A 14,118-nucleotide genomic window follows, 5' to 3' on the forward strand; every position below is an offset into this window, starting at 1 on the left:
ACAGTGAATGGGAGCACAACCTATACAGCCAGGCACTTAACTTATTCATTGTGACAACTTTATTTGTTTAACTTCTGTGGATAGTGTCAAATGAGATATTAGGAAGCCTCATGCTTTTGCAAACCCTTCCCTGAAGGGATTTCACTGGAATTTGCTATAATTAGGAAAAATGAGAGAACAGTCCCCAAAGCAAAATAGATGCACACAGCACAGCCTGGACCAGAAACCCAGCCTGAAATTCAATGAATTCTTTCACATTAGGTTCAAACATTTTTAGGCTTAGACTTTTTGAAGGAGTGTGCTTTAAGCAACACACAGAAATTTGGGAATAAATCTTTCCACATGAACGTTGTCTGGGAGTTCAGCTCAGCTCCCCCCTGACCTACAAACTTTGCTTGGACAGATGGGTTTAATTTGTCCCTGCTGCTGTCCATGCAATGGGGCTCCTGCTTTGAAGGTGTTTCTCTGGATTTGCATTCAGATTTTGAGATCTTTGGCTGGAAGGCAGGATAACAAAATCATTGCAGAGTTGTTGTGATGTAGAATATCACTTAAAGGATGTGTTCAAAGATGCATAAGAATTTTACTTCAGGAAATGGGTTAACTAAGGCACTTCTCTGCCAGGCTAATTTGTAATAAAGGAAACTTTCCAAGTTGAAGAGCAGAATTCACCTAATTATCACAGTTGGTAGGGATGATGTCATCATTTGGAAGCCAAAATAGGTTATTCAGTTGCATAAGACATTTATTTTTACTTATTTCACTCAACTTCCATTGTGTTTATAATCATAAGGATGAAGTTCATTTGGTTGTTTTGTTTTTGAAGTGCACACAGTGTGGAGAGGACAGTTTAGAGATACAGATATTCTTCTGCAGCAGAACTGCACACACATGTACATTTTCCTGACATTTATGGATATTTTCTGTTCCCTTCACCACTTGCTCTTGACTTTCATTCACCTGTAGGGTTTACAGCACTAAGAATGAAAATTATCTATTTATTCTTGGTTAGTTCTTAGAATAAGAACTTGGAGTTCCAGTTTGATATCAGGATTTGCTTTTCTTTGCAGTGTAAAACCCTGTCTGGGATTTGTGACCACATCATCTCCCTCTCCTCTGACTCCCTGGTGTCCCAGTCTGCACACCTCGAGGTCGTTCATCTCACCAGCATCATGCCCAGTGAGGGCTTGGTAAGCAGCAGAGAAATTCCAGCTTTAACTCTGAGAATGCCCAGCACAAGCCTCAGCTCTTTGGGTGATCTGGTTTTTGAATTTAGCAAGAAATCAAAATGTATTTTCATACCATGCCCTCATTTTTTTGGTAAGCTGGACCAGATTTCTGAAGGTGGTTTAATTGACATTTATCTAAACAAAGGGATTGGTTTGGGTTTTTTAAAAATTAAAAACTGTTTTACCTAGAGCTTCACATGTAACTGTTTGAGTAGTTAAATCTATGATCCTTTGACAGGCAGATTGCAGTTCTTGGAATGTACTGAAATAATCCCCACATGCAAACACATACAAATAAAATTAACTAATGTCCTTAATGTGCTTTCAGAATGATTAGTGGAAGATCTGTGTCTTGCACTTGCATAAATGGAGTTAAATGCCTCCCTAAAGATCAGGGCAAATAAAACTTTCAGAAGTATCTTCCCAGGAACAAAAGAAATCTCTTTTATTTGTAAATTGTTGCTCACTGAGCAGCCTGGTTGGATGGCTCTGCATTGGTGGTGGGTCACAGCAGGGAAATGTTCTGCACAGACAGTTTCAGAGTTTATTTGGCTACAGCTTTTAAATATTAATGTATATATGTAATAATATATTCCTAATAATATTATATATATTATAATATAGTAGTATGATACCTTTTTTTGGACAATGGATTTTGGTGACATTTTAGTGGTTGGTGGGTAAAGATTTCTGCCTCCCCTCTGCAGTGCCTTACTTTGCAACCATTTGATATTGGTGGGCTGTAGGAAAATAAGGATTGTGCTTGGGAGCCCAAGATCCCAGTAAAAGCTGGAGAGGAAGGTGGCACTGCAGGCACTGGGGTGTTCTCACTCACTCTCCTCAAGAGCCAGGCTGATTTCCCCAGCACAATCACCTAGATTGCCTTCTCACCATTCTTTTTATTTTTATTTTCTCCCTACAAAGAAGAGTAATTCAGGAATTCTGCCTTGAAGGAAGAAGTGGTAGGAGGAAAAAAAGGGGAAGTGGGGAGAGAAATTGAGGCTTATCCCCAGAAAATCTCCAAAATGACAAATCAAAATCCATCTGAGTGCCACTCTCCACCTTGTGACACGTTTCCTGTTTGTGATTCAGCGTGATTTGCAGATTTTAAATTTCTGTTAGTTGAGACACTTGGTGTTATTGCAACATCTTCCTCTTTGTTCTGACATTGAATAGCGACACACGTCATATGCAAATCCTGTCAGAGTTACAAGGGCATAATTACTCTGAGGTGTGCATATTAATCTGAGAATGGCATATTTTAATAACATGAGGGGGTGTTGTGTGCCTGCACAAGTTGACTTTATTCTTAGGCTGATTTAGTCAACAAAGCCCATCACCACAGCATAAACCACGTTTAATTTGAATTGTGGCATCGCAGATGCTCAGCCCAGTGTGTAATCCTGAGCACAGATACAATTTCCTCGCTGTGCTGCTGCATCCTTATGGCCAAACGTGTTCCCTTCATGGCCCAGTTTCCCCTCCAGCTCTGATTTCTGGGTTAGTGCAGGGTACCCAGGAAATACAGGAGATGTGCTGTGATGTCCCAGTGCTTTTGCCTTGCATTAGGATTGCTACACCCTGCAGGTCAGCACTCTGGGCAGAAATGGGATGTATTTCTGCTGCTCTAATTAGGGGAAAGTTCATTATCAGTGGTGAACTCAGAGATGCATTTTCCTCAGAGATGATGGAGCACAGCAAGCAGGGCTTGGTGCTGCTGCTGGCTCTGGATCCAGGACAGGAGTGGAATCTACCCCCAAAATCAGCATTTTCTGTGGCAGTGAGATTCCCTGGTGTGCAGGATGAGGCTCTGGCAGGAGCTGCCCATAAAGTGCTGGAGTGTGATTTAAGCTCTGGAGTGACCAAGGTGAGAGTTGTTGGCTGAGATCTTTGGTGCTTTTTCACATTCCCCTTTTTTTCCTGGCAGAACCTGAGGCAGGAGCTGATCTGGAATGATCCTGGCTGGGTGGAAGAGCCCCTGGGTGGCTCTCCAGCCCCAGTGTGCCCCTGAGTTAAGAGCCAACAAAACAGCAGTGAGTGGGCACTGCTGACAGAGGACATGAGACAAATACTGCAATCAGAATTGCCTGGCAATTTCTCCTTTTTTCCCCCCTTTTTCCCTTAGATGAAGTGAAATCACAGTGAATAAGTGAGTTTTCTGTGCCTAATTGTGAAGGCGCTGTAACGTGTTAGGTTGGAAAGTTCCTTGTAATCAATTTTGCTGACACTGTGTTCTGTTTAGAAGAAAATATGAAAAAGGACTATAAATGGGAATAAAAGAAAAAATCATGTGAAAAGGAAAAGAAAACATTAATCAGAATCAAATATAGAACAGAGTAATGAATTACAAATGGCTTTCTCATGATTGTATAGCAGATTTTTTTCCACAGGATATCTGCTCCATTCAAGAGAAAAATGAGCACTATTCAGTGAATGGAAAGTATTCAGAGTTCCATTTTTATCCTTATCATTCAGTGTAGGGGTTGAGGCCTGATTTACCACACTCCAGCTCAGCTCTGCAGTCCCTGGAGTTACTGATTTCATTGTGAGTTGTTTTATTTATTTTTTATATGGCCTTACTGAGTGCTTCACAGACACTAATTAATTCATCCTCACAACACACTCATGAAAAGGATACTGTAATTTTAGATTTAGAGGTAGGAAGCTAATGCACAGCAGTTGGTGTGAAAATCACCAAAAATGTATTTTTCAAGAGCAGCTTACTGAACAATTTTTCAGAACATTTGTTACCTTTATAGCATAAATTTAAAGCACAGGCTCTCTTGGGTTTGAGTGCAGCTCTGATTTTCAGAGCTGCTGAGAACAGGGTTCATCCAGGGTTGGCACCTAGAAAACAAACACAAAAGTTTAAAGTTGTTAACCAGTCAGATTTATGGAAGAATTCAGCTGTCTGGAATGATATTCACCTGACTTAATTATGAGTCTTCCCAAATTTTCAAAACTCCATTTGCAAAACTTTTATTACATGCCTTCTAATTCCTTCCCCAAACGAGCCAGGAATCCTCTTGACATTGCAGAAGCTCACACATAAACAGAATTAATTTCCAGGTCTGAGTCCATGCAGTTGCTGCACGGAGTCAGAACTCCTGCAGGGCAGTGTCTGTGTGTTTAATTGTGTAAATAAATTCTGGATCATAAAGCATTTTCACAAAGGGACTCGAAGTCTTTGGAATGTGCATCTTCAATTCCAGCATTTTCTAATTTTCTGTCTGTGCTTTTATGAGCTTTAGAGTCACCCTTTATTTTTTTTCTCCTCTCTGAAATACCTTCTTTTGCATTCAGCTTTATTAAAAAGTGCCCTTATCTGCAGCCTTCCCAGGACACTCTGTGTGCTCTGCTTTCCTGGCAGTTTGCTGGACAAAGGAATTTGCATTGGGAGCTCTGGGTTTGGGTTCTGTTCCAAGTCCTGGGGACTCTCTTTGCATCCTGATCTCTGCAGGCATTTATTGGCCTCCAGAAATATATAAAATAATAATACAATAGATAAAAGGGCTTTTTCCTCTCTATTTCCATTCCTTCCCCAGCTCCACCGCTCAAACTGCTTCTTCCTTTTTTCCTATTTCGCCATTGATTTTTCAGTGGCAAATACTGAAACACCCTCCATGTATTTTCTATTTCATTTTGAAGTAACTTTAAAGATTTTAAAGCACTTTTTCTCCTGAATTGTAGTGCTGGGTATGGTAATACCATTCATATCTGAAGTGCACAGCATTATCAGCACAAGCAAGATGTCTGGAAGGCAAAGGCTTTGTTTCAAACAATCAATTTGACAAACTTCAAATAAATTCCTGCACTAAAAAAAGTATTAAATTCTGAGAATCACGTTAGCTCTGCCCGAAAATGCACACATAAATTTTTAGGAAATCGAATAGAATAAAGTAACTTTGTGATTTAAGAAAATTGCCTCCCCACTTTAAATTTTTTGGCTTGATGGATCCACAATAAGCCCTTGAGCCAGGAGTTTGTGCTGCTGCTGGCAGCTCCTGAGCTTGCTGCTGAATCCTTGGGGATGGAGGTTGATGGAAGGCTGGGGAACCTTGCTGTGATTTACCTCCTGTGCCCAGAGCCAGATTTGGAGCAGTTTTGCTGTCACATAAACAGGCAGCATTTTATTGCAGATGTTGGATATAGAATGGGATCAAAGAATGATTTTTTTTTTTTGAGGTTTGGGGCTCTTTTCCTCCCTCCTGCTCTTGGATGATTGGAGATTGTCCATAGTGAGAGATTATTACAGCCAGTATTATTTCAGATGAAACTTTTTTTTTTTAATCTTCTGATCTTGATGTCCAGCTCATATATCCAGAGATACTTCTGTGTAACATGCAGCTTTAATCTTATTTGATGAGATTAATGGTTCCTCTTAAGCAGGAGATTCTAAAAGGGGAGGCAGTTGTGGTTTTATTGTTTGGGTTTGCATCTTCTGATGTCTGTGGAATGTTTTCTGCTTTCCCCCTGGAATAAAGGAGGACTTTTATCCCTCTCTTTTAACTTTTTTATTCTTTTTCTCTCTGTTTTCTGAACTTCCCCATGCTGATAGAAAGAGTGCAATCTGACACACTTTAATTAAGATGTACACTGCTAATATCCAGAGCCTTCTTAATTTTTCTGCAGAGGGATCTTTTCCTGTTTCATTCTAAGAATTTAAGGAAAATAAAGATTATGGGAATTAAAATTTTTATGTGTAATGTTGGAAAAACAAAAAAGCTGAACAAACAGCCAAGCTGTCACATGCACAGAACCTCCTTTATGGAGGATTATTCATCCATCCAGTGCCCAGCTACCCTCTCAAATAGTGCTTCTCTTTCTGTGGCATTTATAATTTAAGGTGATGGAAGCCAATCTTTCCCATTTTCACAAGAAAGGAATTGCAAGGGAGGCAAGAAGAAAAAGTAAAATATGAAGGAAGCTTTTTTTTATGGGAATATGTCTGGCCTAAAACTGTCAAGGTGTTCATCTAATTATTTAGAATTATTTTTAAAGGCTTACAGAAACTTGACAAATTTCCATCATGCTTGACATATAAAAGTTCTCATAGCCTAAAAGCCAAAACAAAAACAAATCTGCTTATACAGAAGAATAAAAGAAGTTACTATCCTAAGTATTTTGAGAAGTGGGAGTTATTTTGCAGGAAGGAGAGTAGAGGTGTTTAAATTTGGGCAAAGGACTGCAACATATAAGCCAGAAAAAAATTTCAAGAGGGACTTTTTAACGGTGTGAAATTTAAACAAAAAACTCTATCACCTTCTCAAAGCACTATCATGGCATTTGTTTAAATGCACCTGTGTACCTTTGATGGTTGAAATAAGATTAAAGAACCATTTTTTATGGAGAAAAAGATCAAGGGGTGTAAGAGTCCCCTGGTCATTTGTGGCTTTACAAATCTGCATCTTTGCTGTCACTGCTTCCTGTGCTGGAATAATTGTTGACACTGAAAAACACTCTGCTGTCATTCTATCCTGGTTAATTAACCAGATGATTCTGCAAGAAAATTTTCAAGGAAATTCCCCTGACAACTGGATATGCTGTTTTCTGGGGGAAAGTCTCTTCAAAATGGGATTTTAAATGGCTGATGCCTTCCCATATGTTTTCAAAGGTCAGATTTTAATTAAAAACCTTTAATTCACTTTGTCTCTAGGGGACAGTGGCAGTTACTCAGAGCCAGGTTTCTTGATTTGATGCCTGGGAAACATTTCCTTGTTCCCTAAGATAGGTCAGTGTCATTCTTCAGAGTTTATGTCTGACACATCAGTTATTAAAGAGCAACTGTTTATTTCTAAATGCTGACCAGTCTGAGCCATATTCACAGAGTGAGGATCCTTGACTTTTGCCTTATCTCCAGATAAGGGGCACAGCTTGTTGTTCTTCTCTCTGAGATCATTGCTGACATTCAAGGATAAACCAAAGAGACTAAAACCCCATTCTTGGGGGAAAAAAAAAATTTAAAAAGAGAGATTAATCATTTTGAAAAAGGACTCCAGTGATATTTTGCTTCTAAGGGCAGGAAAGAGAAGGAAGGTTGGGCACTGAGTCAGTGGGATGGACAGAGCAGAGCAGGGTGTGACAGGGAGGGACAGGGTGGGAGAGTCCTGGTGGGACAGGAATGGACATTCCTGACTCTGCAGAGCAGCAGGAGGAGAGCAGAGAGCTGGGTGGGGAGGGCAACAGTGGAAAATGGAGGGAAAGAAGTGGGAGAAACCTCCAGAGCAGGACTCAGATGTCACAGGTAGGTGACAAAGCTGGGCAGGGACCTGGGCACCAAACAATTCTCTGGGTATCACTGCCCAAGCTGAACTGTATGAAATTAAAAATTCATACAAGAACTTTTATATTTTTTTACATAGAAAACTCTCTCCAGCTTTTCAGGTAAGAGATACATCAGGGGGATGCTCTGCTTCTGTAATGGTCAATAAGAAACAAGCTCATTATTTTTTCTTTTGGGAAAACAAGGATGAAAGCTCTATGTAGGATAATTTGAAGGCTATGAGTCATTCACTGAAATTGTTTGGGTTTTTTATATTTTCTTAAATTTTAATAACTAGGATGAAAGAGCAGATAGCAAAATGTAGGGTAATTCTGTGTGATTACTCAGGTTTTATGTCTCTCTGATGGCATCTGTTAAGAGATAGAATTATAATTTGATTTTTTTCCAAAAATACAGAGAGATTAACGAGAGTCTAAGAAGTTTAGGAAGAAATAAGTGGTAAAATTCAGTGAAAGTTTAGCACTCTGTCCTCTTGTGGCTTTAAAGATTTTAATCTGTTGGGGTTTTTGAGAGGGGAATGAATCTCATCAAAGCAAGTGGGATGTTAGGACTGTGATACTAAATTTGAAATAAAAGTGTGGCTGGAAATGTGTTCCTGAAGTACACCAAGTGCTAAAAGAGCAGGAATGTTGTGTGATGGTCTTGTGAAAAGTTCAGTGTGGAAATTCAGCATAACTCACACTAGAAGGGCAGAATGTCTGCTGCAGGTTTTTAGTGGGGATTCCATCCCATTGTCCATGGGAGCCTTCAGTGTGCCAGGATCCAGTTTGTATCTTGGGGCTGGTAAAGGGAATTTTGTCTTCAGCTGCTGAAGGGACCACTGAGACAGCAGAGCAACAAACACCGATAAAATGAAACAGCTCTGAAGGAGATTCTGAAAGGTTCACCAGCAGCTTCTTTCTTCCCACTAATCCCATTTTATGAAGCTGATTTCAAGATTTAATTTGGATCTTTGGTTTTTACAAATGAAGTTGTTTATAAAGCAGACTAATTTAAGAGAACAACTGAGATGGGAAGTAAAACCTAAAGCAGAGTTTCCTACAAAAGAGTTAAGCAACCAGCCAGCAATCAAGTTTGGACAATCTTTAAGATTCCAATAAATTTAAAGCTTGCTGAAATGGCATTAGTTTACATTAAGGTAAAAGTTACATTTTCTCATGAAAAGTCCAAACAGACACATCTGGAGGAGGTTACTCCAGTCACAATTTGATCATCCAAACCAGAGATTCCACAGCTTTGCCAGCCTGTTCCAGTGTTTTATTTTCCTGATGGAAAAAATGGAAAAAAAAAAATCCTTTCCAGAGTTCCAACTTGCCTCTTGCTTCTCATCCTCCCACTGTCAGGAAGAGTTTGGGCAATCCCTCCTTGACCTGGCAGTTTAGGTATTTGAGGAGGGAAATATCACCTCAACTTTGTGTAGCTTTCAAGTTTTGGGTTTTTCTCGAGGGGTTGGGAGGTGGTGTTGAGTGCCCCACCTTGCCTGAAATCTCCATTAGGATTCAGGAGTCTGGAAATTCCTCTCTCTAAACAAAATGTTCTGGGGGCTCCAAACTTTGGGGCTGCCAGCACAATGTGATGAATAACAAATCAGCAGCACAATGTACCTGAGAGCTGAATCAGGTTTCAGAATGTGATGGGTGATGTGGGCAGGGATGGGGAGCTCTGAGAGGGGGGCACAGGAGCCCCCCTGGCATTTGGGGCTCTCAGAGAGCCCAGCTCCAGCTCTGCCTGTCCCTCCTGATCTTGTCACTCCCCTCCTTGGAGCAGAATTCTTGCTGCACTAATTACACAGCCCTTGTTAGTTCAGTAAGCTCATTTCACCCACAAATTACCAATATGAGCTCTGGCTCCTGTCTGAGTTAGGCTCTGGCTTTGTTTCCACTCAATCAGGAACTCTCTGAAAATGGGGCATTTAAGTTTAAAACTACTCCTGCTCATGCTTTCCATTTCAATACTTCTTTTATGTCACTTGTAATAAAAAGAGATAATTTAAAATATTTCAGATACTGAATAGACACAAGTTTTTATGCTGATGCTCGCTGTTGAACTCTGTTCACAAACTTCAGAATGAAAAAAACAGCATTGAGTGAGAAAACTCTGCTATTTATAGTGGTCTTGACATAGATTTGTTAAAATTAAATTTGCAAATGTTAATTGACCACAGTGCCTCCCAGTCTGTTCAAATATTATGGTCCTTAGAGCAAACCTATTATTTTAATTATCATGCAAATGTCCAGTACTTTTTTCCTACAAATATTAATTACCCTTTTTGCTCTTTTTCTCCCAGGGAATGTATATCAAATCAACATATGATGGACTACATGTAATCACAGGAACAACAGAAAATGTAAGATTCTTTCTTTTAAAATGCTTTCATCGTGCTTACAATTATTTTCTGTGTATCTGCAGTGCATTTTGTAATATGTAAGCTTGCTTTAAACCAAGCCACTTTTTATTAATATATTTTTTCCCTTTTTATGTATATGTATCATATTGCCTTTGTAAAGACTTAGAACTCTTGAGAATAGACACAGAAAAGCAGCTGTGTTGAAATTGTTAATAACTAACACACTAACTTCTGCCCTCAGTCTTCCTCAAATTCTCCTTCCTAACAGCATTCACACAATATCTCTCTGGCACAAGTGGTTTCCTTTATATTAATTACATTATATTTTATATTTTCTATCATTTGTAGTAAATATAGAAGTGATCAATTATAATTTTCATTGTAGCCCCAGAGGTATTAAAACAACTGAACCAAAAATCACAGAGAGTTTTGCAGCTCAAAGATCAGTGTGAGAGATCCCAGGGACACTGGAGAGTGTGGCAGGAGCAGCTTCTGGAGATCCTCCTTGTAAACATCCTTAACATGCACTTCATCATTATAAATTTGAGAAAATTCAATTTACTTCAACTGCTGCCATCTAATTACTGTGACAGATTTCATAACATGACCCTTCTGGTTTTCATCTTTCAGTCACTGTTCCCATCCAGGCTTGGGTGTGTTCAGAGCTCAGAGTTGGGCAAGGGACAAGTTTAGATTTTATCCAGCTGATGTTGAAATTAGGGGTTGCTGAAGCCCAAGGAACACGAAATGAGCTCTGTGAGATGGAAATCCTGGCTGGCAAGTGGCAGAGCTCTGCTGGCCCATATGGGTGAGCTCCATGTGGGATATTTTAATTGATTTACATACATTGAGCAGTATTTATATGGGTTTTGTCAGTGCAAACCCATGGAAAGCCAGATGATTTGTATGTCACAATTTGGGAAGATAATTCTAATGCAAATTAAACTTGAAATTTGTTTGTTCATATTGTCATCATTGGCAGCATTTAGAAGTCTAAAAATAACTATATGTGTATCTTGGGTCCTGAAAATTATGACTGATCCATCTTGATTATGTTGGAGAGATTATGTTCATAGATTGAATTACTCATGCTGTAATTAATCCACTTTTTTACTGTAATTCTAATTAATTTTAGAAATATAATGCAGTTTGTGGGGAAAATATTGATATATTTACAATTGAAATTCGAAGGAAGTGTTAATAAATTGCCAGCCAGTAGAATTTTTTAAAATTTTTTTTTATTTTGACTATCAAAACTTTTTGCTCTGACACCACCAGAAGTTGCTTTTTTGGTTTTGGTGGAAGTGTAATCACATGTGCAGATAAAGCAGCTTCAAAGACCTTTAACTTCTGGTGTTTCAGCAAATTGATTTTTCATTCCTTTTGAAGGGATAATTGACCTCAGAGCCAGTGTTTAATTAGCTCAGCCTCATCCAAGTCAGGAAAGCAGCTAAAAACAGAAAAAAACAGGACTTTGCTGCTCTGGGTAACATCAGCTGAAGTCAAATATTGTGAATGGTGTTTGGTGCACTTCCCTGCCCACCTCTCATCCCCATTTAAATCCAAAGAGTTTGTCAGAGTCATGTTGAATTCCAGGAATATTTCTGTTAGACATTTGCTCCTGGGCTGCCAGAATTCCACAAGTTTTTCCAAAAAGGAGAAAGTGGCTCTGGAGGTTGGTTCTTCACATCACCCACATGAAATGTGGGGGTGTCCCTGCTCAGCTGAACACAGAGGAATAGCTCAGCTGGCCACAAATGGCAGCTGGAATTCTGGATTGGAATGGCAAATGGAATTCTAGACTGCTTCATCAAATGCTAGCAGAAAAAAATAAACATTGTTCCTTATGAATATGACCAGTTATCATTCATTATGTGACAGCAATGAAATTTCTTTAGGCACAGCTTTCTTGCCTCCCTCAGCATTCATTGTTTTAATTCCTGCTCTTTCCTTCCACCTCCACACCCTCCCTGTAAAGTAAATTTTTCTCTCTTGTGCTCAGTCTCCTGCTGACCAGTGTAAGAAAATCCATGCTGGTGATGAGGTGATCCAGGTCAACCACCAAACTGTGGTAAGTATTTTGGAAATTCTGTGCTGCAGGCTTTGTCTGTTCCCAGTGGTAAAAAGCAGCAATTCTTCTTTGCCCAACTACATTATTATTATTATTAATATTATCATTCTTGTCCTTTTAAACATCATATTCACTGCTTATTCTTAACAAGAAAAGGCCCAAATTGAGTCTGTAACCAGCCCAGAAGGATTAAGCCAAATTTACATTTTGCACAGCTGCTGTTCAACATCATACTCTTCTTATATAAGGAGATCCAAGAATATTTCCTTGAAGTTCTTAGGCTTCTCATTATGCATTTGCCAGCTGGTTTAACTTCTCCTCTTGAACAGAATTTTGCATTCTGTTTAATGCAGGATCCAGATTAATAATGCAGAAGTGCTGTAAGAGCCATGCATTCTGAATCTGTTGAGGGGAAGACATAAAATTGATTAAAATGTTGATAGAAATCTGCTGGGTTTGGGGTTTGGGCATCCTCAGATGGAGATTTATTTTTAAGATACCCATAAGCACGTGGATGCTGGACCTGAGTATTGCAGGATGTAAATTAAATATAATTTAAATAGTCCAGTGTTGCTGGAGCTGCAGGTGAAAGGAGCACTGGTATTTATTATTTCTTAGGCATGAGTAGTGACAAGGACAATGACAACTTCCTCAGAAACTTCTCATTTAGCTATTTCACTTTGTCCTGTGAACCCCATCTCCAGGCACAGCAGCTGCAAAATGAAGAAATCTCTTTTTGTCTGTCACTTGTGTGAAGTGGAAATATGAAAGGCTGGCCATTAAAATCTTATGATTGGAGAGCAAATATTTTCTCTTGAAAAGAAGTATAACTTATTCATTTACACTTTAAATGTTAATGCAACACACAGCTCTTATCTGTATTAGAGAGTTGTCATAGTTACAAGCTGAAATATGCATTAGACTGGCTTGCTCCATCAACCACACTCTTCAAGTGACAGATCTGATTTAATCTTTATTCCCATAGGTGAAATCCCCCATTCAGCTTCTCAAGAATTGGCTTTTTTTGCAACTCTTTCCATGTCTGTTATCACAGCAGGCTCAAGGTGGTTGATACTTGTAATCCCTTTCCACCTGAGGGCACAGGACCAACAGCTGAGTCAAGTGCCATAAAAGACTTCTTTTATAAAATAAACCCCATATAATATATTAATTATTCATCCTGAAGTTTCTGAAGGAGGTAAATGACACTGGGTCTTTTGGAAATTTATTCTTGCTTTGAAAAGTCTCATTGTGTTCAGTGTGGAAAATCAGGCAGTAAAAGTGAGTGCATGGCTCAGAGGTGAAATGTCCAACTCTCACCCCACATGGGTTAGAAGTTTTAATATTTTAAATATCCCTTAGAACTTCAAGTGTGTCCTTTAAGTCACTCCTGTCACTCCTTGCTGCAAACCACCCTCAGCTGTGCTTCCTCTTATCACATTATGATGATCCATATTTTGCTTATAATCAGCATTATTTCCATTAGTGGACTGGAATTATTCACAGGCAACAGCTCATTAAATTTCCACATAATCAATACTCTAATATTAGCTCATAAAAAGGGGTGTAACCCATTTGGAAATAATGAATGGGGGAAAGAGAACTTGCAGATCTCTGGTGTTCCCACAGGTTTTCCAGAGAAGATTTTATCTGTGTTATCCATTTGGTTAAGATTGATGTTTCTGCAGCATTTTGGTACCAATCTTTTATATTCTATCCAATATAAATCCCCTTCAACACACTGTGGTTGGAAGAACCTGTTCTGAAGATGATTAGAGTGTTGTTTTGTCCTGCCCCAGCTGGAAATGCTCCCCTGAGCAGGGAAAGTGTGGATCTCTTTTAGCAGATCCCAATCCTACAGCTGACTGCCAGCACCATTTAATCTGATTTTGACTGAACTAGGCCAGTGTATTTTCCAGATAAATTCATATTCATTTAATATGATCATTTGAGTTTTAAAACTTTCATTGATGTTCCCACAACCCATAATAAATTGCTCTGGTAGTTAATTATTCTCATTGCTGGGGGGAAAAAAGCAATTTTATTTGTAGTCTATATTTGTCTGGCACAAGCTTCCAGTCCTTTGATCTTGATGTATTTTTACCTCTTAAATTGGAGACCAGGTTTCTCTTTTAGGTATTTTCAGGATGCAATCAAATTAGCTCATCACTTTTTTTAGCAAGGTGGA

The 14,118-nt window shown here is 39.1% G+C and overlaps 1 protein-coding gene across 2 annotated transcripts in view; it reads left to right on the forward strand.

Annotated features, from left to right (window-relative positions):
* Window positions 1–14,118, forward strand: part of LOC117002782 (connector enhancer of kinase suppressor of ras 2-like) — a 165,259-nt gene that overhangs the window by 87,493 nt on the left and 63,648 nt on the right. For both annotated transcript variants that reach the window (XM_033072191.2, XM_033072192.2), the window contains 3 exons: window positions 1,071–1,190; window positions 9,800–9,859; window positions 11,862–11,930. In XM_033072191.2, coding sequence (XP_032928082.1) covers window positions 1,071–1,190; window positions 9,800–9,859; window positions 11,862–11,930 — 249 coding nt within the window. The remainder of the gene's footprint in view (window positions 1–1,070; window positions 1,191–9,799; window positions 9,860–11,861; window positions 11,931–14,118) is intronic.

The sequence above is a fragment of the Catharus ustulatus genome, chromosome 14 (assembly GCF_009819885.2).
Source record: "Catharus ustulatus isolate bCatUst1 chromosome 14, bCatUst1.pri.v2, whole genome shotgun sequence".
Taxonomy (NCBI): Eukaryota; Metazoa; Chordata; class Aves; order Passeriformes; family Turdidae; genus Catharus; species Catharus ustulatus.